The 22,201-nt window shown below is 36.7% G+C and overlaps 2 protein-coding genes across 3 annotated transcripts in view; one reads left to right on the top strand and one right to left on the bottom strand.

Moving 5' to 3' along the window:
• The window catches only part of LOC124390414 (cdc42 effector protein 3), a 29,088-nt gene extending 11,720 nt beyond the window's left edge, over window positions 1-17,368 (top strand). Inside the window, exons 2-3 of one of the 2 annotated variants that reach the window (XM_046856331.1) lie at window positions 10,015-10,089; window positions 15,372-17,368. In XM_046856331.1, coding sequence (XP_046712287.1) covers window positions 15,463-16,050 — 588 coding nt within the window. In that variant the 5' untranslated portion in view covers window positions 10,015-10,089; window positions 15,372-15,462 and the 3' untranslated portion in view covers window positions 16,051-17,368. Of the gene's footprint in view, window positions 1-10,014; window positions 10,090-13,434; window positions 14,056-15,371 lie in introns of those variants that run through there. The other variant, XM_046856330.1, reaches the window with a different exon arrangement.
• dnajc17 (DnaJ (Hsp40) homolog, subfamily C, member 17) overlaps window positions 4,152-22,201 on the bottom strand; it is a 43,287-nt gene continuing 25,237 nt past the window's right edge. The window contains exons 9-11 of the mRNA XM_046856329.1: window positions 21,531-21,611; window positions 19,696-19,827; window positions 4,152-4,335 (exon numbers count right to left, since the gene is read on the bottom strand). Coding sequence (XP_046712285.1) covers window positions 4,207-4,335; window positions 19,696-19,827; window positions 21,531-21,611 — 342 coding nt within the window. The 3' untranslated portion in view covers window positions 4,152-4,206. The remainder of the gene's footprint in view (window positions 4,336-19,695; window positions 19,828-21,530; window positions 21,612-22,201) is intronic.

Genomic DNA, 22,201 nt, shown 5'->3' with positions numbered 1-22,201 from the left:
AAATTGTCTGCATGGCAGAGTTCCAAGACCAAAACCACTGCTGAGTCAAAAGAACATAAAGGCTCGTCTCAGTTTTGCCAGAAAACATCTTGATGATCCCCAATACTTTTGGGACTGACGAGAAAAAAGTTGAACTTTTTGGAAGGTGTGTGTCCCATTACGTTGGGCGAAAGTAACACCGCATTTCAGAAAAAGAACATCATACCAACAGTAAATTATGGTGGTGGTAGTGTGATGGTCTGGGGCTGTTTTGCTGCTTCAGGACCTTAAAAAGGCGTTTCATGCTCGGAAACCCTCCAATGTGGCTGAATTACAACAAATCTGCATAGATGAGTGGACCAAAATTCCTCCACAGCGCTGTAACTGACTCATTGAAAGTTATTGCAAATGCTGAGGCTGCTGAGGGTGGCCCAACCAGTAATTAGGTTTAGGCTCAAACACTTCTTCACACAGGGTCATGTAGTTTTGGATTGTTTTCCCTCAATAATAAAAACCTTCATTTAAAAACTGCATGTTGTGTTCACTTGTGTTATCTTTTACTAATATTTAAATTAGTTTGATGATCTGAAACAATTAAAGTGTGACAAACAGAAATCAGGACCTGTACATCACATCACTGTACATTGATCAGGCATAACATTAAAGGTAGCACCTGGCTAATATTGTGTTGGTTTTTGCTTTTAAAATCATTAACAGCATTAACTTCTTCAGCAATTTTAGCAACAGAAGTTAAAATTGTTCTACTGTGGTTTACCACTGTTCCTTCTTTGGACCACTTTGATAAATACTGACCACCTCACAAAAGCTGTTTTTTTTTTTTTTAGATGCTCTAATCCAGTCGTCTAGACGTCACAATTTGGCCCTTGTCAAACTTTCTCAAAATCTTACGCTTGCCCATTTTTCCTGTTTCTAACACGTCAACTATAAGGGCACAAAATATTTACTTGCTGCCTAATACTGTATCTCCCACCCACAAATAGGTGCTATGATGAAGAGATAATCAGTCATAATGTTATGCCTGGTCAGTGTAATTAGCAGATTCTAAAAGTCCATGTAAATAAAGCCTGATTTAACTCTTCCTACCTATGCAGAGTCAAGCCCAAGGAATGGAAATGTTTAAGGGAATTTGAGAGCACAAAAATATCAGTCAGTCTTTTTTTTTTTTTGTGTAAACCACATTTAAAAATAGCAACTGTGGACCAAAGTGCTGTACAAAGTATTAAATCCAAAGATTCATCATAAGACTTGCTTGTTGTCTGTCACTGCTCTTATTTTTGTTTTGCTTTCACAAGACATTAGATATGGTTAGAAATATTGTTGCCCACTATATTCCAACCCCTTTGTATGTGCAGATGATATCCTTTTATTAGACGGCACAACAGGCCCTGTGTGACTTGTGCATGAAAGCTGTTGTGATGATAATTTTTGTGACTGTGAATGGTCTTGTATGTAAGTTTTAAATGGAAAGTATCTACTCAGTTTATGGAACAAGCCAACAGTGGCAGGCCAGCAGAAAACAGAATCACTGACTTACATTTCAGTATTTCTGTCCATAAATATGTATCAAATTATTCTCAATAGTGAATTCACTTCATTTCATAGCGACTACTGCACCCACATCTTTAGCAAACTGCACAAACTCAAAATATAATGGTGTCGACTTAACAGCTTTTTTCATTCCACAATGGTTGACGGAGAAAAATAACTTTCTAGAGATTTTTCAAGATAAGCTGGACATCTCATGGAATTGTCGGCCAAAACAGCTCAAAAGACTTAAGCTTTTTCATTAACCATTTAGACTTTTGCATTTTCTTTCCTATAGAACTTTCACAAAAACACAAAATAATTGTCAAATCCTAGAAAAACATAATGCACAAAACCAATCTGGGTCATTTTATGAGGTAATATCGATGCTTCTGCTAGAGATAATGTATGCAGGTGGTGCAGCTGTGGCTACAGTGAAAGGAGATTTTTTGAATTGTGTTAATTGTGTTTCTTGTTTTGGTAATGGCGTTCATTCTCACTATGAAATTTCTGTCTGTGACGCAGTGCTTTATTATACTGCACTTCTGTATAATATTGATGGTTTTTTAAATGGTATTAAATGATAGATTGGTTCGGGCAGGACACCATTGCAGTCCTCGGTGTAAAATACACGGCCCGCAACTGCAGGCTACTAACACACTCACTTTCAGTAGGCTCTAAAAGGATTCTCCACAAGGGGGAGTGCTTACACAGGTAGCTTGGATTTATGTAATTAAATGTAAAAATTAATTGATAAGAAAAGGCATGTTCTTAAAATGGAAGTATAGCTACTGAAAAATGGCTACTTTTAAATGCACAGGCAGTTATAAGTTAGTGTGTAAATGAGCTTTTTTTTACTATCCTAAAACTGCTAGAACTGATATGATTTAGCGGGAAAAAAAATTTAATGTGTAGGTTTGCTGGTCATAAATATGACTTATACTATATTGTTTTCTTAAAAGCAAATCAGAAGTAAAATATCCTCCAAATGATCAATATTTACTATTAGCTAGGGTCTGCCTAGTTTTGTTTGCTGGAATCTTTTCTAGGCTAGCCAAAAACTATAGAACTTAGCGACTTACTAAATCTTACCTCAACAATCATTTTCAAATGAGATGTTCATGACTTCCAGAGTGGCAAAGGAAATGGCCCGTTTATATAAGTATTTACTTGCGTCAGAATGTTGAAACTGATGCTCAATTTCCATACTGTCATTCTTTGGCTTATTCATTGTGTTCAGTCAATGACTGGATGAGAGAAGCAGAAACGTCTGGGATCTGTAATGAGTAATTTGAAGGTCTTATTCAACAACTGTCACAGGTTTTGAGTTTGTATAAATATTAAATACAATTATTCAATTGCAATAATATGCAAATAAAGTAGAAATATGGCAAAGTACAGTAACAAAACACAATTATGAACATATTTATCCATGACTTAAATCATACACTGTTGTTTCTTGCCTTCATTAACATTAACAAATCACTCATGACCTCCTGCTTGCTTATTTATTTTGCTTTGCTTAAAGCTTTACTGTTAAGAACAGAACAACTTCCATAAAGCCAACAGACCATTTTCAACCATTTCATTCAAAATCTTCAGTCAATTTCTTTGGATTAGAACAGAATTTAAAAAAGCACTAGGACCCTCTTTAATCTCTGTCAAGATATCTATCCTTCAATCCTATTTTCTGGTGGTACTTATTGAATAGAATGATAATTTTTAACCTTTTAAGAACATAGATCTTAAAAGCATTTCAAGGAGACTGTAGAAAGTAAGAGGGGGAGGAGGAAAAAACTGAGAGTGTCAAGAATGACAATGGACCTGACCCTCTTATCCAGTTCAGCGGGACAGCAGTTAATCGACGTTTTCTTATTATACCAGTTCCAATTTCCATTAAAAGGACAATCAACTCTTTGATTACTTCAGGTATAAAGGAAGTTGGTGCAGAGCAAAAATCGTAACTGCTGAAGTGACAAGACAGAGAATCTCTGGTGTTTGTTAAAAATTAATATATTCTAAGACAATATGACTGACTACAGATATGGATAACATGATTAAATGTATTTTTAAAATATAACAATGCAGCAAGGAACCTACTGGACAGTGAAAGAATGTCAGAAAGTGAAGCCCACAAAAAAGCAGCCTTTCAGCACAAGACTTTGGCCTTAAGACTCCATGCATGCCCTTAGTGACTTGGACTGCAGTCTGCAATATGAAAAAAATCTAAAATGTAATCATCATAACCACCACAGTTATTTCAGAGAGGCCAGAACCTCCCGTCACCTTTCATCAACTCCAGCAGCACTGTTCCCATTAAAAAAAAAACCTGTTTGCTTCCTCTCATAGTTCCACTATGTTCAGCACTGGACAAGAACAAGTTCTGATTCCAGAAATTCCCCAAAGAGACATGGTCCACAGTTTCAGTCTGTGTGCCGACTGATTGAAGCCATTCGTGGACTGCGTTCTTCCTTAGAGAAAATCTTTTTCCTGCTAAGGCACACCCTCGGCCAAAAGCCGAGAAGCACACTGAGTTACACAACTCTGACTGTCAGCATTTACCGAAAAGAAAATACTTTTTGATTTATTTGTGAGGATTCAACTGGGAGAGAAAACAAGCACAATAAAGTGATAAATGTTTATTGTACTTTATGTTTTAGTAAAGATACAGAGTAGATGACTTCAAGCTTTTGTGACTTCTTCCTCGTCGTCTTCTCGCTGCATTTGCTCGATAAGTTTCTGTCGCTCCGCCGCCTGCCTCATGCGCATTAACACCAGGCTCTCGTAATCCCGTTCAGTGCTCAAAGAGTTCTGCACAAAAAGAGATGCATACAAGATGTAAACATTCCTATATACAGTAATTACTATTAACATTTTTATAGGTGTCTGGTCCTAAAGCACTTCTGGTGGCGCTATTTTCAAAGCACAGAAGAGTTAATATATATTTAAAAGCTAAAAATAGAGTCCTTACACCAAACATTGAGGCGTCAATATTTCTTTCAGAACATTAACGGCTTTTCCTGAGGGACCCTATCCAGACGTGTAGCACGATCTGGTTAAGACAGAGTGCGCTACATGAGAGAAGCAGTAAAGACTTATCGTAATCTGGATGCATTCCTAGCATAAAAGTTGGAAACATTTAGTGATACAATGTGAATAATGTTAATCTTGTGTTTGGTGAGGGCTGGAGCAAGTTAAAGGTAACTCGTGGAGGTTATTAGTGTGCATTGCACTTTCATGGCTGGCTAAGTCTGTATGTCTACGCTAATAATAAAGCACATTGCTAACTGTATTCTATTAAATTGTGGGGAATGAAATTTAAGGTCATGAATGATATGCTTCAACTTTAAAAAAGATCTGGAAGATAATAACCTAAGAACTGTAATTTGAAATTGTGCGAGTTGTGTGTGTGTGTGAGAGAGAGAGAGAGAGAGAGAGAGAGAGAGAGAGGAGGAGCACTGTTTAATCTGACGTGGATAATGTACGAGTTTCACATCCCGATGTTTATTAAACCAAGTGTTGGGATCTCCTGCACTCCTTGTTGATGTCTGAACTGCAGAGGTGAGAAACCAATCGACAGAACAAAGCCCATCAGAAGAACATCAGTCCATTCAAAAATCTTAAATTAATTGTTGTGTTCCATCAGAATTTATTTCATACGCATTTATTTTATACGTATTTCAAACCCAAGATAAACATCATTCACATTGTATTACCAAATGTTTCCATCTTTTATGCTAGGAAGTAATTGTAGGCATCCAGACTATCATAAGCCTTTACCGCTTCTCTCGTGTAGACGCACTCGGCCTTAACCAGATAATGATACACGTCTGGATATGGTACCTCAGGACAAAATTTAATGTTCTGAAAGAAAAACTTTCGCCTCAACGTCTGGTGTACGGACTCCTGTAATTTCTGTTATCATCCATTTTTGGCTTTTATAAATATCTTCACTTGTATTTTTATTTTTTTGACAGCTCCGTGCTTTAAAAATGGCGTCAACGGAAATGCTCTAGGACCAGACATGCGAAGTATCATCTCAATGTGTTTGATATTGTTTACATCCTTAAAATGCTCTACAGTAGGTCACTCAAGATTTACCACTCCAACCCATGTAAGCTATATCTTCATGGAGTTGCCTTTGTGCACAGGGGCATTGTCATGTTGAAACAGGTACAGGTCTCCTAGTTCAAGTGAAGGGAACATTCAATGCTACCTACTTTGTGGTATCAGGTTGCTGAAGAACCACATATGCCTGAGAAAAAAAAAAAAAAAGTCATGTTGCCCCAATATTTTTGTCCATATAGTGTATGTGCGGTAACATGGTTTGTGCTCAAACATTTGGATATGCTGTGCAGTTAAAAAAACAAAACAAAAAAAACAAGTTTTTTTAAGTAGTATTCTGTTTTTAAGATTATTGACACCCTTACATTTTACAAGGTTAGAATTTTTATTTCTAAAATATTTGAAGTTCTGAGATTTAAGTCCTTATGTAGTTGCACATGGACCACACTTTTCCACTTAGCCCATTATAAATATTTAAATCCACAGACTAAGAAAAGTTGTTTTTGTGTTGCAGCATCTGTTTCTATGTTGAATTCGTTATCACTTATGGCCCATAAGTGATAAGTGGAAATTCAGAAATGACAGTGTACAATATTTAATTTTTAAACATAATGCACATCTTTGCCCTTTTTTAATGGAAACTACCAGTAATTCAGATATGCACTGGATCATATCAAGAAAGGAAAAGACAAAAAGAGAGAAAGCACCAAAGATTTTCAAAATGTGTTTTAAATTTAAATCACCAAAGATGTGTCTAGTCAACAAAAGAGTGAGGTTCTAGTGCATAGGCTTATGTTTGTGTGTGTGTGTGTGTTTGGAAAAGAGGAAAAGAGCATGACAGTATGCAATATGTGTTGTAAGGTAAAACATCTGTAAGATGCAGTTGTGGTCACCAGTATTTACCCAAGTGATGTGCAAATGGATCTAGGAAATAAAGAAAGGGGGAGAAAAGAAATGATGTGTGAGTGCATGCAGGAGAGAGCTGCCATTAGCATTCCTGTTGTGTGAGCTCAAGCCTCATGTCCACCTCCTAACCACCAAACATCACGCAAGCTCAATTAAGTACATAAACAAATGCTGCATCTTCAATTAAAGCAAACAAAAACAACTCTGCCAGGCTGGATTTTTCATCACCAGTTGTTCTAAAGCTCCACTGCACCCTCTCTTGGACAAAGACTCAGCTGGGCACAACTGCAGATTCCTATTACTATTAGTGTATATACTACAGGGGTGTGTGTGTGTGTGTGTGTGTGTGTGTGTGTGTTTGCGTGTGTGTGTGTGTGTGTGCGTGTGTGTGTTTAGGGGTACCACAAAGGCCTGAGACATTTTCCTGTGTGCTGACCAACCCTGAACAGACAAATTCCAGCAGTTACAGAATCAAGAGCAGAAGCTGAATACCGTATTTTTTGGACTATAAGCCGCTACTTTTTTCCCACGTTTTGAACCCCCCCCCGCTTAAACAACGAAGCGGCTTATTTATGAATTTTTTCTGGGTTTTTCCCGGTTTCACAAACTTCAAGCCAAAAAACTGAGCCCCATAACATTAGACCAATGAAATTTCCGAATGGAAACGAAAAAACGCACCTCACCTGTGTTCTGAGCTGCATGGCATCGGGAGAAAAAACTTTTTAAACGCACGACGATGCCAAAAGATAAACTCCAGAGAGAAATAGTTGTGAAAGGAAGGAGGAAGACAGTGAACAATGATTTTCTTGGTAGGCTACTGTTTAGATACAAGCCGTTGTAATGCGTTGAGTCTAAATGAAGGGAGAGCTCACTAACTCCAGTTGCAACAGAAATCATATAAGCACAGACAGGTTTCCAAAACTCGTGCTTTTTTATTTTTCTTGGCAACAGCGTTACGGGTTAGTCAAAGAAACTTAGAAATGAGCATCAGAAAATAATAAGGACATATTCCTCGGTCTTGCACACATGCAGTAATACCGGAAAATGCGCCGGCAGGCTATTCCTACAATGGCGCTCTGCTCTTAAAGGAGCCACATCATATTTCACCCATTACACCGTGTAACAGACACTAATGTCAAAGTTCATTAGTTTCAGTGTAGACATGTAGGCTTATACACAGGTGCAGCTTATTTATGTTCAAAATAAAAATATTTGTCAAATTCAGTAGGTGCGGCTTATATATGCGCTTTATAGTCCGAAAATTACGTTAAGTGCATTTATGCAATTTTCCAGTCTGTTAATAATGTGAAACCAACGCAATGCATAAACTCACAGAGATGCTGAATGACGACACTAACAATATCTACCTAAAACAGGACCGCTGAAAACTATAAAAGGGCATGGTGAAATTTTTTGCAGTGATTCCCAGCTCTGGCTGACAGTGGAACCTGATTTATGGTCTTCTGCTGTCGAACCTCCTAGTTCGAGATGCTTTTCTTCTCAATACAGTTGTAAAGCATAGTTGTTTGATTTTCTGCAGCGTTCTTGACTTTTGTGTGTAAACTGAATTAAATGATCAAGTGTACAGGTGTTGTTAAAAAAAAGCGGTCAATGTATATCAAGCATTAAGAACTCTTCTGGAAGAATTTAAGTTTAAAAATTCAAGTTGTAAATGGCATAGCTTACTTCATCAGGTCATGTGATCATAAGAGTTCTGAACAGCAGTGATGTCAGTAAACAGCCCCTGGGGCTTTGGCCTGTTATAAACCAGATGGCTGGTTGACTGTGGGATGAGCTGAGAGACTGATCATACTCATGAGCTTAAGTGCCGTCACAGGTGTGATGAGCGTGTTTGGCTCCAGGCTGTCTGTGCACATATACGTTCTGACAGTACAATGTGTGCATACAGGGCTGTCTCGAGTTGCTCCAGTATGGAGAAGCTTTGCTTGAAAAGTTCTATGTCAGGGAAAAAACGCTCAGTAAGGGTAAAAATACTCTTCATTTAGTCCCATGTGTCTGGCTGAGTCATAGGTTGTTTAGATTAATGACAAAGCAGGGTATGGCGCCATCTCAGAAAAACCACACAGATGAGCACACACTATTATTAATGATTCTTATTTCCAGAAAGCAGCACGAGTCATACTTGGATTAGGTGTTTATTAAAGAATGGACTAGAACTGATCAGTCCAGTCCTCTCCTTCCTTTAATTTGTGCATAGTGTGGGCATTGGGTAAATGTCCACAGAAGCAGGGGTATATCTGACAGTTTGACCTTTTGGGACCCTCTGGCTGGACTCCAATAGGAAAGCTGCTATATTTCTTTTTATATAAAAACTCCAGCTTTTTATTCAGAGATAAACAAACCAAAAAGTTTGACTTGGATATTTGGGTTAAAGTAACCATTAGTTATAGGAAGAGGATTAATGTTAATTAAAAGCCAGTAAAACACGTAGGTGAATGTATGTGTCTGCTAGAGAGTGAGAGAGCATGAGGGAGAGATTATTTGCGTAAAAAATACCTAGAAACCATGATTTTTGGTCAAAGAGCAATGACTCGTGAAAGTACCAGAATGCTGTTAATAGACAGACATAATTCATTATTTTTGCATCAACAGGGAAGTGGCTTATCTTGTTCCTCTCAAGTAAAAGACATTTCTTTGAGACACTGTGTTGTTCAAATAATGTTGCTTAACAGCCGGGCTAACATTAGCTCAACAAAGCTAAGGCATCTGTCAGTTGGTTCTCAAAGTTGATAGGGAAGAGATGCAACCAGAATCTATTATGGGAAGAGGGCAAATTGGCAGTGGCAGTGTGATCATCTGGGCAATGTTTTGCTGGAAAACCTTTGGTCCTGACATTCAAGTGTATGTCCCTTTGACACTTACTACCTCCGTTAATGTTTCAGAACAAGTACACTACTTAATGGCAACAAATATTTCCCAAATGTAGTGTGGATTTTGACCCCTGGCACACTGCAAAAACGGTTCACGTACGGTCTGAGAAACATGACAAAGAGTTCAGTGTGTTGACTTGGCCTCCATAACTTACTTAACTCACTTAACTTTATCAAATAAATACATTTCGTTAAAACCTAAAACTAAATTATTTTATTATAAACTAAAGGTTTATGCATAGATAGATTTATGCATGTTTGGTAAGGAATCAATTTCATCAAATGCACCAGTAAAAACATTTTTTTAGTTCTCATTGTTTTTGTGTCGGTGGGCTGTGTCTGATTTGATTAATTACAGCCAAAAAACTTGATCATTAAGGGAGATTGATATGTATACAAGAAACTTTTGCCTGAACCTCTTTAAAAACTTAAACCAGATCCAAGCTGCTGTGTGCCTGTGAACAGCATGTTCCCAGAAGAAATTAAAACTTTATGAAAGGAGAAAGGGCCAGAGTACAAAGCAGGCGTCTAACAGCTTATATATAAAATTTTACCCATCACTGGTTTAAAATACAACTTCCTAATATCGTTTGTGTGTGTGTGTGTGTGTGTGTGTGTGTGTTTGCAGAAGGACAACTTCCTCCACTTTGTTGAAGAACAAAGCCAGAGACCAAAGCAGAGTGGCATTTTCCACATCTTAAATGTAGTTAATAATGACTTTTTTTTTTCATTGGAGGTGCATGAATAATTGTATTCCCAAATCAATACAGCTAAAATTCTTTTTTACCATAAGACTCAAAACATTTCTAAGAGATTTTGCTTAAGGTGGAACTATTGCTGGTGGTAGAACTATTACTTGAGATGCAATTGGAATGGAATGCAAAGTGTTCCCTACACGGCTTTTACTGGTGTAATAATTTAAGATATAGATATTTTACAAAGAGTACAAATAATGAAAAAAAAAATCCATAAAATATTATTAAGATGTATAAGCAATTAACATACATATGTTGATAGTGTGACATCAGTGTTTTCTAAAAGCATACCTTTGTAACTTTTATTGTGTAAGTTCTCTACTATGGAAGCCCTCATTTCAGGAATGGTTTTTGGGGATTCTTTTTTCTAAATCTCTTTTTTTTTCTGTTGGTGAGTCCATAAAAGCTATAATGAGAGCAAAGCTTATGAAAACTGTCAGTCGAATATCCAGCATACCATTTGCAGCATAAAATACAAGAGAGAATCAGAGTACGAAAAAATAACAAACAACTTAAATAAAATAAATAAAGTATAATAAATAAAATTTAACAAAGTCATACCCAGTCTGAAACTTTTGCAGCTTTCAGGCCAGTATCAGGTATCATGTAGAGACTGAGTATTGATTCAGTACATATAATAATACAAATACACAATCTGAGCTGTTTGGGTCAAAGGTAAAAGCTGTTTTGGTCTATCTAGTAAACTAGAAAAAAGCTAGCTGAAAAACCATGTGTATGAATTTCTAGTTATAATAAGTTTCTTATTTAAGATAAAATAAGATATACCTTTATTTGCCCCACAGTGAAGAATTTTCTCTGTTACAACAAGTATTTACGCTATCAGACATATTGCAACACAAGTAATATTGCACGGTTTTAAATTATTGTTATTGCACATGTTGCTTTAATAATATAAAAATACATGATGCTTTACAACATGATGCAGGTACAGTGCTGCAGGTACAGTGCATCTCATATGGCTATCTACACCAATCAGCTGCTAAATTACTATTACATTTCTATAGCATAAATGTGTACCTTAGTACTATATGGACAAAAGCATACCGTAAAATCTGTTTCAAAATGTGCAAACTGTTTTATCAACGTGATTACAAATCCTTCTCAGAATGCGAAAGCTCAAGATTAAAAAACGACATCTAATAATGAGAAACAATGCTTTGCCAATACCCACAAGCAGGTAAATATATTTACTCAGCCACATTTTGTAGCATAAACTTTTGTAGCAATCAAAAGTCGTTTTTTATGCATTTATCTTACAGTGTGGAGAGAAAATCTAGTTTGAGACGTCTATTCTCGGGACTATATGTAAGTTTAGAAAGGCTATAAATTCTGCTTTCTATCATCCTGACATGCCGGGCAATAACATGTAAATACTGTAGGAACTGTATTAAATATTGTACACTTCAGTCTTTGTGGAGCTATGTTTTATTTCTCAGTTTTACTTCCCAATTACAGGAAGTGTAAACAACTTATATATGTGACAAATATGAGATTAGGCTGGACAATAATCCATGATATTACAGATGGCAAAAAAAACAAAAAACAAGATCCCTTCTAGCAAGATTTGTGAACACATCAATAAGAAGACAGACAAATGTAGACAAAGCAGTAACTGTTTTGTCTTGTGTTTATTGACAAAGCCATTACAACCAAATCCACAAGAAGCACAGAAATGAATATACACACAATAAAAGCAAGTTTAGAACTCAAATCCTGCCCAGAATTGGATCTGGAAATACTTTTCCCAAGCAACTAGGATTAGGCATCCCAGGGGTTGAGAAAAAGCCGTACCAAATACTAAAGAAACCAACAATGGCCTGAACTTGGTTAAAAGTCTCAGTGAACAATTCATCCTCCTCCTAACTAAAGGCCAGAATAATCAAATCTGACTCCAAGAAACATACCAAGGAGAACAGGAAAACAGTTCTAACGGTATTTCTCATAAAGAACCAAGCTTGGTGTGTTACAAAGACTTCCGATATCTTGACTATTTTGGCATCAAAATCTTGATCATCCTTCAGCGTGAAACACAGGGAGAAGGTAATGAAAGTATGGATGGTGCAGAAAGTTAAACAAGAGCTGTTAAAATCTGCAGTTGCACTTAGTGGCTAAATGCTTTAGTGAGAGCCGATGTTGTTTGGGTTGCATGAGTGATTGCATCTGTAGAAAAAGACTTGAATCATTTGATGAAGACAAGGGAAGAATAAATGTTTACTGCACAAGTATGAAAGCACTTTTCATTTCAGCTTTCACACTCCAGAAGGCGCCGGTCAAGAAAAATTGGAGCGTTTCCTGGAACAGCATATGTCCAACAGAAGGACTACTTCCTGTCAAGTTCAAGTCTTGATATGAACCATTTTTCTTAACAATACATTTTCTCAACAATGCAGTATCTGTCTCAGACAGAGGACATCCTAGAGTCATTAAATTAAGCGGAAGCACGAGCAGTGTTTGACAAGGAAATGATGTGTCTGGCTCAATATTAATGATGGAACATGCTCTCCAGTTGCAGACATAAGAGTCACTGCTTATTTTCACTGGTCTTTATTGAATTTTTACAGGCATTGCATATTTCATAGTTGGTACTATTAACCAGAATGGTCTCAACCGGAACAGATTAAAAAATCTGCAACAATTTCCTTAATTACACAGAATAAAACCAGGCTATACGTATATACAGGTAGTCTACTTCTTATCAAGTGTCAAAATTATTAGTACATATAATTTGTGATGACCTTTTAATTTGTGCCTGAATAATCCATGTAAAACAGATTAAAAGGAAAAACCTCAAACTTTCACTAGAGTGGAAAAATCAATGCAAGTGGTTCCAGACCAATGTACTACAAAATACAATTAATCAGGAAGCGTTCTTTAGGTGATTTTGAACAATAGTGTTTCACAGAGCTCTTCAACACCATCTTCCTTCTACCTCTGTGAGAAGACTTTTAGTCTGATGAACTAACTGACTCTCACCTACATCATATCCTGAATTAGTCATTTGGAAAATGTTTTAGAAGGTAAGCAGCTTTATGTCTCTGAGCTGAGGTCACTAATATTACAAACACATGGCTATATTGCTTATAGCTTAAATTGATTGGGTACTGATTAGTACTTTATTGTACTATTAAGTGGATTGTTTCTATGTTTGTACTATAAATTTCATTGAAAAAGCAGAAAACTTAAAAAAAAATAGGAAACTTAAATACAATTGCATTACTTATAAGTAGATTACAGAGTAATGATTTCTGTATGTTTATTTTTAAATATTATGGTTATATTGTACAAGGTCAAGTACAGACAGAATACACAATGAAGTGAGTTTACACTGCGTGGGTGTGGGAGCTGAAACCAGTTCTTCTTTGGAAATGCTGCTTGTGCAACTGCAGCCAGCCTATACATGTCCCGGACAACGAATGCCTTTATTCCAAATCTGTGTTCATACTTTTTCAATCAGGAAAAATCTCAAGGAACGCATGCATAATACAGGAAAACTACAGAGATGTACAATGGTAGAGACATTTCTTGTCACCTCACTCTCAACTCAGTGAGTAAAATAGTTTTACAAGTGTTTAAATAAACACAAATAGGGAGGAATAGAGCACTAAGGTAACTGACAGCAAGATATATGTTTGTGGATTGACATTGTTGTACTTCAAGGTGATGTCAGCAGAGATTAAATAGATTCTGATTTGGTGCTTCTGGGAAGAAAAAAATCACTCCACCTGTTCAGACAAACACGCCTTCTATTCAGAAACAAACCTGTGTAACACAATACTATCAACTGTCACACCTGATTTTGAACCTTAGTACTCTCTAGCTAGAAAGGACTATGGACCATAGAGGTCTGAATTTCAAGCTGAAGATTTGAACCTGCATTTTAGATTTAGATCAAGGTAAGGAAATATGTTCTTTCTCTTAACACACTCAGTGGCTGCTATTTTACTTACTCTGCTAAGTGGTCTACATACAAAGAAGAGTTGTGTTAATGTCCTTTTATAGATTAGTGTGTAAATCTGGAAAAGTCAGCAAAGTCAGTTCTGGACCAAAAAACTCTATTTATAATAAAATCATTTATAATTCTCAAAAATTCTATTTAATTATCAATATATGACAGAAAAAAATCACTGATATATGCTAGCCATGATATAATACTAATAATGATAACAGGATTTGTTTCCCAGAACAAATATGTGCCTCATTCTGGTAAACTGACAATCGTGTGAGTAGGTGTTGGGGGAAAGGACCCAGCTCATGAACGCCTTTCAAAATGATAGACAGTCCAAATTATCTGCTGTAAACTGTGACTAGGGATACTGAGGTTCATGTGGCTAATTTAAAAAAAGAAACTAAAACTCTGAACAGAGAATAAAAAGCAACATTTCCCAAAAGTGAAAAAGGCTACAGGAAAGAAGTAGAAGAATGGGAACAGGAGTATTTTCATAGTGGTTGTGAGGTGTCTTGGCAAAGATTTGTTGGTTCAGGCTCACATTCATTTTGTATTGGCAGATGAACTCTCTTTCATTTAAACAAGCCACTTCTGTCCCTCCCTCATTCTTACATGGTTAAAAAGGAATGCTGTTATGTCCATGTTCCCTCATCTCCTGCTGATACTAAAGTGATGATAAAATTTTTATTGGCCAAGAAAACATGTTTGCTCTAGTACTATACACATTTATGCAGTGAGTGTTTTAAGTCACGAGAACGGATCTGAAGTGTGTGAATCTGCAGGAGGTCTTTAGTGGATAAAATCCCAAGTCCAAGTCTGGTCAACCAGTGCATAGTATTTTTGCCTGTGACTTTATTGAAAAGTGTCTTACTCAAGAGCTTCTTAAGGAAAAACAAACTACCAGCTTTCCGATTATTTTAGCAGCTTTCTCTATAACACAATTGATTCAGATTGTGAATGATTTGATCAAAAGGCGGACAAGTTGCATCTGTTACACATGAAGATATCTAACAGGTCTAATCATTTACACTCATATCACATTTTAACATTTAGAAATGCTTACATTAAGAAACAATTAAAGAGTAAAGGGTGCTGGTGATCACAAATTATAGATAATGCAATTCTCCTTACTTTTATACTGGATGAATGTGTTTACATGTTTAAAGCTCTACACCAGATTCAGCCATCAAGTAAATGTGTCCCTGTTCACTGACATTGAATATGCTAAATTTGTCTTTGCTTTATATGATTTATTTCTTTTAGAAGAGCATTCCATGATGTGCCATCCATAAAAATTCTTGCCTTACTTTAATCTTCAAAAACTGGAACCTATATTTTTACCAAATTTCCTGGGATGCCCCTAAGGACAACATTACAAGGAAAGCTACCTTCAGGAAGGTGGCCAAGGAGATCATCAAAACGAAAAGTTATGTCCATGAACATGATCAGTCTTCCACTAGCAGATTTCAGACACCTCACCCATGTTGATCCAGATGAGAATGTGGGCAGCTTTGGGGACCTCTCCTTCCTAAAGCAGGGCCATGGGTTATTGCTGCAAAGCTCTCAGAGTGAGCAGAACCTGCTCCAGGCCTGCTTGCCCCCTCCAAAGCCTCCTCGCCTCAACCTGGATGAAACAGAGCTGGGCCAGGACACTGATGACTGGGAGTTCCAATACCAGCCTTCAACTGAGAGATGCAAAAAAAGTAACTCTCTGCCACTTCTGGACACTGAGGAGGTGGAGGAAGAAGTTTACGAACTGCATCAAAAAGAGGCTCCAATAAGTAAAAGCACTGGCAGGGAAAGACTCAGCTCAGAGAGGTATTCAACAAAGACTGGTCCTGAGGAATTCCCTCCAGATGAAATGGACACAACTTTTAATCTAGACTTGGGGCCTTCCATATTGGATGATGTACTGAAGGTTATGGACAAATTCCACCAGTAAAGAAATGTGCCATGTGATCTGTTATATATTAATGGAACACCTTTTGTATAGACTTCCTGGTCTTACTAGAAAAACCTAAGATGAGTGGTGAAGGAACTTTAACTTGAGATCAAACAGAATTCAACTTTGTATATAAATATAAAATTATATATTAATATTCAGGGACACAAATATTCTGACACAAAATTTCAAATGTTCTAAAATACAGCTACTCATCAAGCAACTTAGCAGTTATAATTAGTATTGTATATAACTATTATATTAGAATGTATTATATGACTTGAAAGACAAGGCTTCCTTGTTCTTTATTTCACAATAATAATGAATCATATTTGTTTTTAATAACTTGGATTTTGATGTGTTATAAAAGGATAAACAAAATGATCTAGTTTAACCTTTTAGTGTTTTAGAGAAGTAGACCAGTAATCCGACCAAAGTCAACAGCACAGACTGCACCTAAAACCTCTCGTCAATGGGAAATGGTATCCATGTGATCTAGAATTATAGCTGCATCACCGAATATTGTTAACACATTTAAAATAAGTAGAAATGGCTAAAGTACAACACCGCAAAGATTAAGCAATTATACCACCACAAACTCTGAAGCTTTAAAAACACAAAAAGCTTCTTTTTAATCACTTTCAAATCCCAGTCTCTTCATCACAAACAAAAAGTTACAGTAGCCTCCCTCTTTCTCAGCCCCATTTCTTTATGGATGCTCCTGTATGCTTCCCTTAATCTAATTTATTATGAGAAAACAGTGGAATTATTGTTTCAATGTATTTTCAGTGTATAAGATAGGTGACCAAGAATCTGATCACTCTGGTTAGTATCCGATTGATCTCTGAAGCTTCCAGAGTGACCAGAATGACCTTGGTCTACTCTAATATCAAGGCTTTTCTCCTCTCCAACGTGATATTATGCGATATTATGATTCATTGTTACAATCACAGAATAAAGGAAAATACACTACATGTAAAAAGCAATGAAATTTAAATCCTGTATTTTTTCTTAAAGAGTTCAAGGTAAATAAACACGGTATAACATATTCAGAATGATATCTTGATTCCTAATAAAGCACTCAAAATCAAACTGAAAGACATGGACATCATTAACCATTTACAGAGTAGTACAGAATATCATAAAAACGTAGATATAGGTAAAACCATACTATAAACCAAGTATAAACAAAAATATTACAATTACCTCCAGAGAAATTTGAAATCATCTCACCTATAACATGTACTATAACAGCACATCATAATAATTTACGGCATTTAGCTTTTTTATCATTACAATAAAAAAATTTAAAAATTCATCTGATTACAAGCTTGCATGAACCCAAGTGTCCAAATCTCACACAGCTGATGTAAAAAGAAACGGACAATAATTAGAAAACAAATTACCTCGGGCTACAGAACAAGCCAGACGTCTGCAAGGTACCCTGACATCTGGTACCACTTTCCTTTCCAAATTCCAGGCCACTATCACCCTGAATACCAAAAACCTGCCATCTCACAGTGTAATGAAAAAATATACACTTCTTCCTTTGAGTTTGAACAAAAGCATGCCCAAAATTTTGTTTTGATAACAGAGACATTCCTTTGCTTATTGTAACAGCAGCTGGCAGCCTCAAACAATGCTCCTGAAAGCATGCAACATCATTTACTGGTATTTCTTCCCCAGTATGAATAATTCTTCTAGATCTGGCACACTATGACAAAGTACAATTCTGATGAGCTACCTGACTGACAAATCATCACTATTTTAATAAGTGCAACACCACAGCAATAAAATACATCCTTAACTCATGCTAATATCAATGTCTAAGCTACTATACAAACCATTTCTCAGAAATCTGATTTCTTTTAGATGACCAGCTAAAAGAAGTGTGTCTACCTACTGCTGCCAAAACCTAAGTCCAAAACCAGACAAATATCTACAGAATAATGCACTTCTTTCAGTGGCTTATAGACACAGCTAGGGGAAAAAATCAGCATAGTAGACACATCTGGTTAATGTTTTGTCTGATGGGAACTATAATACCTCTGACAGGAAAAGTATATTAAAAAAAAAAAAAAAAGCTGTTCCAAGCTAGAATGTATAGCAATGACGGACACAACATTTAGATGATTTACACAAATGAAATATTGCATTGGAAATCCTTTCTCGGAAAACAAAAATGAATAAAGAATTCTGTGAAAGCTAATACATACAGTATTCCTTTTGGAATGACTAACCACTGTGTGTTATAAGCATGTCCTAGACAATAGGAGGTTACTGAAATGATTGTCTCCCTGTTGAAGAGAGAACAATGCATGCCAAGTTATAAAACTATCCTTTCTTTAAAACTAGCAATTTTTTCCTCTTAGGCCAAATAAACATGCCATTATATCTACAGCTGCCAAGATGAAAATCATAACTCCTAAAAATAAATGATTAGGTACATATTTTACAGGCTGCCTAATATTCACTTCCGATGAACACATTCACTTCTAATGAAATGACTGTGATATGTCCCACAAAGCAGAAATTGCAAAGCAGAAACACCTTTATACATGGATAGCATTAGGAACATCTTGCACTCAGAAAAGACCAAACCTGGGTACCAAAACATAAAAAAAAATTACCAAGGTCTCCTTGGGATGCGAAATTCATGAGGTTTTAAAAAAATCCCAATACCTCTGCTCTACAATTACAGCTGGCGTGAGAAGGCGAGGGAGCACAAGCATTGTGGGATACAGAGCAGCCCCGGCAAACCTCCAAGACTGTCAAGGGTAACCTTGACCAAGATGCTTGACAGCATTAGTAATGTTCACCTCCACAACTGCAGACTAACATGAAAATCGTTGCATTATTATGATGTTTTCCTTTACTAGCCTGGGAACTCGCAACGATGAAGTAATTGGCTTTCAATAACAGTAGTAAATATTATTTCTGCAAATCCCCTGAAAAGCAATTGCCCAAATACATTTCTAAGGTTCAGAAGAAGTTATACGTGAAACATTCAAAAAAGGAAAAAACGTGAAAAAAGCGGGGTGTTACAGGAATTAATCTTATCACTTTTAGTAACATAGATATGTAAGTCAAGAGTGGAAGCTGATGTCTCATAATAAATGTAAATGGTGGATAGATGTACTTTAAAAGTATGAGCCAGAGAGGAATGTTTAGGTTTAAACTTTTCCCTTGGGAGGGGGGTGGGATAAAGCAGCCTCTCGTGCCAATCGTCCATTATGTATACAGCTAGCTGGTCCTGCACTTCTCACGTTCCGCCTGCCGGGTCAGACCTTAATGAGGGACAGCCCAGGGGGCCGCCAAAGCTGCTAGACGTGCACAGAGTGTGCCTTCCAAAGGAAACAAACCCAAATTCCCTTTCTCTAAACACATTGTCCGGGAGCCCCGCGATGAGCACGCGAGTGCGCCAAACATATTTGCCCACTGATGCAAATATAGAATGTCAAACGTTTACATATTTCTTTTCGAGAAGTGGGAGTTTAGATCACGTTATTTAGATTGGAGGCCGAGCCTGCAGCATCTGCATTTTCAGGAAAGCTAAGCTACCATGGGACGTATGGAAGCAGAGGCAGTTATTCACAAAAAGCAAAAGGAGCATGCAAGAAACTGCTTATACTGTAGTTACTATACCTGTGATGGAGTAAATGTTACAGCTGTAGAGTTATTGGGTGCCACTGGAGCAGCGGTCTCAGGTTGTCCCTCGAGCCAGGCAATTTTTAAAGGGGTTTCTGCCAAGCCACTCTCATTTTGGCATGCCAGTTCCTGAATGCAGATACAAAAAGAACACATTAAATCTCATTAACAGCTGTGAAGGAGTTTCACAAATGATCAGATTTGGTCAGAATGAGTCACTTGGGCTCGAGATAATGAATAACCCGTGTTTTATAATAGACACACGTTCATCTAAAGTCTATATATTGCATCACTTTTAATTTTACCTATTCCTAAAATCCTTTCACCAATTGCAGAAATCTCAAAGCACAAACAGTTTGCACATTCATTTTTATAATTAGCTTTTTTAGATTAAATTATTTTCATTGACATTTTCATGTTTGCCAACAGTTTATTCACAACACACTTCATCTGTCCAGCTATCTCACCTTGTTGTCTTTACACTCTGTTCCAACTGCCTCATGCCTTAAAGCCTCAACAATCACATTAATACCGAAATCTTGTTTGTCGTCCTGTAAATCGCTGAAACAACTCGGATGTAACTCATTGCAACTGTGTCATAAAGCTTAAAAAATCACTGTGTATACTAGAAATACTTTTCATATAATACTAATAATTGTGTTATGATGAAGGCTTCCTTTAAACTGTGTACATACATTAAAGAAAACACAAAACTTTCATCACTGTCAAAGTAATCATAAGCTTACATTGTTCCTTTATTTGTGATGTCATTACTGTCCAAGTCACAGCATAGTGATTTAATGTCTATGTGCACAGTACAAAAAGTGTGTTTCTTGAACTTGCGCTAGCCCCACGCCTCCATTCTGCCCTGGGACCACTAAAAGCCACACACCAAGAGTCTGTTCTAAAAGCATGGCGGCCATGTACTTTAGGGGAAGCAACCACACACGCAGGCAGAGCCCACAACAGTCCGATTTCCAGCATGAAGTCAGACAGATCATGACAATAAGTAAAACTCTGGTCCACATTAAAATCACCCGACTGCTCCTTTACAGCACCAGTCGCATAATCTATACACACAAACTATAAATCCATTTAGCCATAAATGTCACATTCAGGCAGAGAAATATCCATATGCGACTTTGATATACATTTCAAATAAACCCTGGGATTATGCAATTTAAATTAATGAGGATAGAAGTGGGTAGCTAACAATAAATCTCTCGAACAATGTTTTGCTGTTAAGCAACATTTTGCTTGCAAAGTGCTACAAGAGAACAGACAGTAGAACATGTTTAAAAAAAAGAATGTAATTTTCTCTCTTGTTTCTTTCACTTAGATGATGCTTTTTTTTCTCTTAGGTGATAGCAATCAAAGTATGTGACGCATATACTTTTTGCTATTCAGCCAGTTCTCCATTCAGCAATTATTATACATACATGCACAGCTAATTAAATAAAACTGAACTAATAGGTTGCACATCAAGATTACAAAGAAGTAAACAGTAAGCAAAAGGAAATTGACGTGCTTTTAGAACTTCAATTGAATTTTATTTCAATTAATTTATATAGCGCTTTTTACAACTGATATGGTCACAAAGCAGCTTCAGAGAAATCCAGATAGAGATTTGTTCCTAATGAGCAAGCCAGAGGTGATGGTGGAGAGGAAAAATTCCCTAAGACAACATAAAGATCAACTGTTGATTGGAACCTATTCCTATCTGGGTGACACAGAATAATGCAAAATTATTATTAAAGTTCTCTTCTATAACTGTATATTTTTCAAATCCAACTGTGCCTTCGAAAAAGACGAATCAGTCTGAAAATACTCACCGCTGCTCTTACAGTCGCAAACTCGACCACAGCACTGCCTTTCTTCTTACTCGATACTATAATATTCAAGACATCACCATACTGCAAACAGAAAAGAAGAAATTAAGAACAAAATAGGCCACATCATTTTAACTATGACTGATTAAAAGTGATAGGTTGGTTTTCTGCCAAAAGTAATAAATAATGAATACATAGCAAGTTTAGATACCCTTGATATGAATGTTTCATAATTTCACATCCTGGCTCAGCCATGCTTATTAAAGCTTATAATATTTAAGCTTGACCACCACTAGTCACTATATCATTGTTTACTTGTGTTCTCTGTTTGAAAAATGGTGAAATGGTAAAACTCTATCTTTTGATGAACTATTCATCTGCACCCCTTTTACAGCCTTTCTGTTTTGCTAATGGTACTGTGTTTTTTTCGAGTGCGGGGGCTGAAATGAACATGGCTCAGCTCCCAAGGCCTGCCAACAAGATTTAGACTGGGGAGTAATGGGAGGTTTGGCTTGGTTCACACTATAACCTCTGACCCAGAAAGAGGAGTGAATGCTTGGTTTGGATAGAGTATTAGCTTTGTCCAAAATCCATGTTCACTTAGAGTCATTAGGGAGGCTCAGCTAATCGCAGCTGAAGGAAAGAACAGCACTCAAAATAGTGTTATATCAACA

Source organism: Silurus meridionalis, chromosome 8 (assembly GCF_014805685.1).
Source record: "Silurus meridionalis isolate SWU-2019-XX chromosome 8, ASM1480568v1, whole genome shotgun sequence".
Taxonomy (NCBI): domain Eukaryota; kingdom Metazoa; phylum Chordata; class Actinopteri; order Siluriformes; family Siluridae; genus Silurus; species Silurus meridionalis.
The sequence above is the reverse complement of the archived record's forward strand: the minus strand, read 5'-3'. Positions and strand labels throughout refer to the sequence as shown.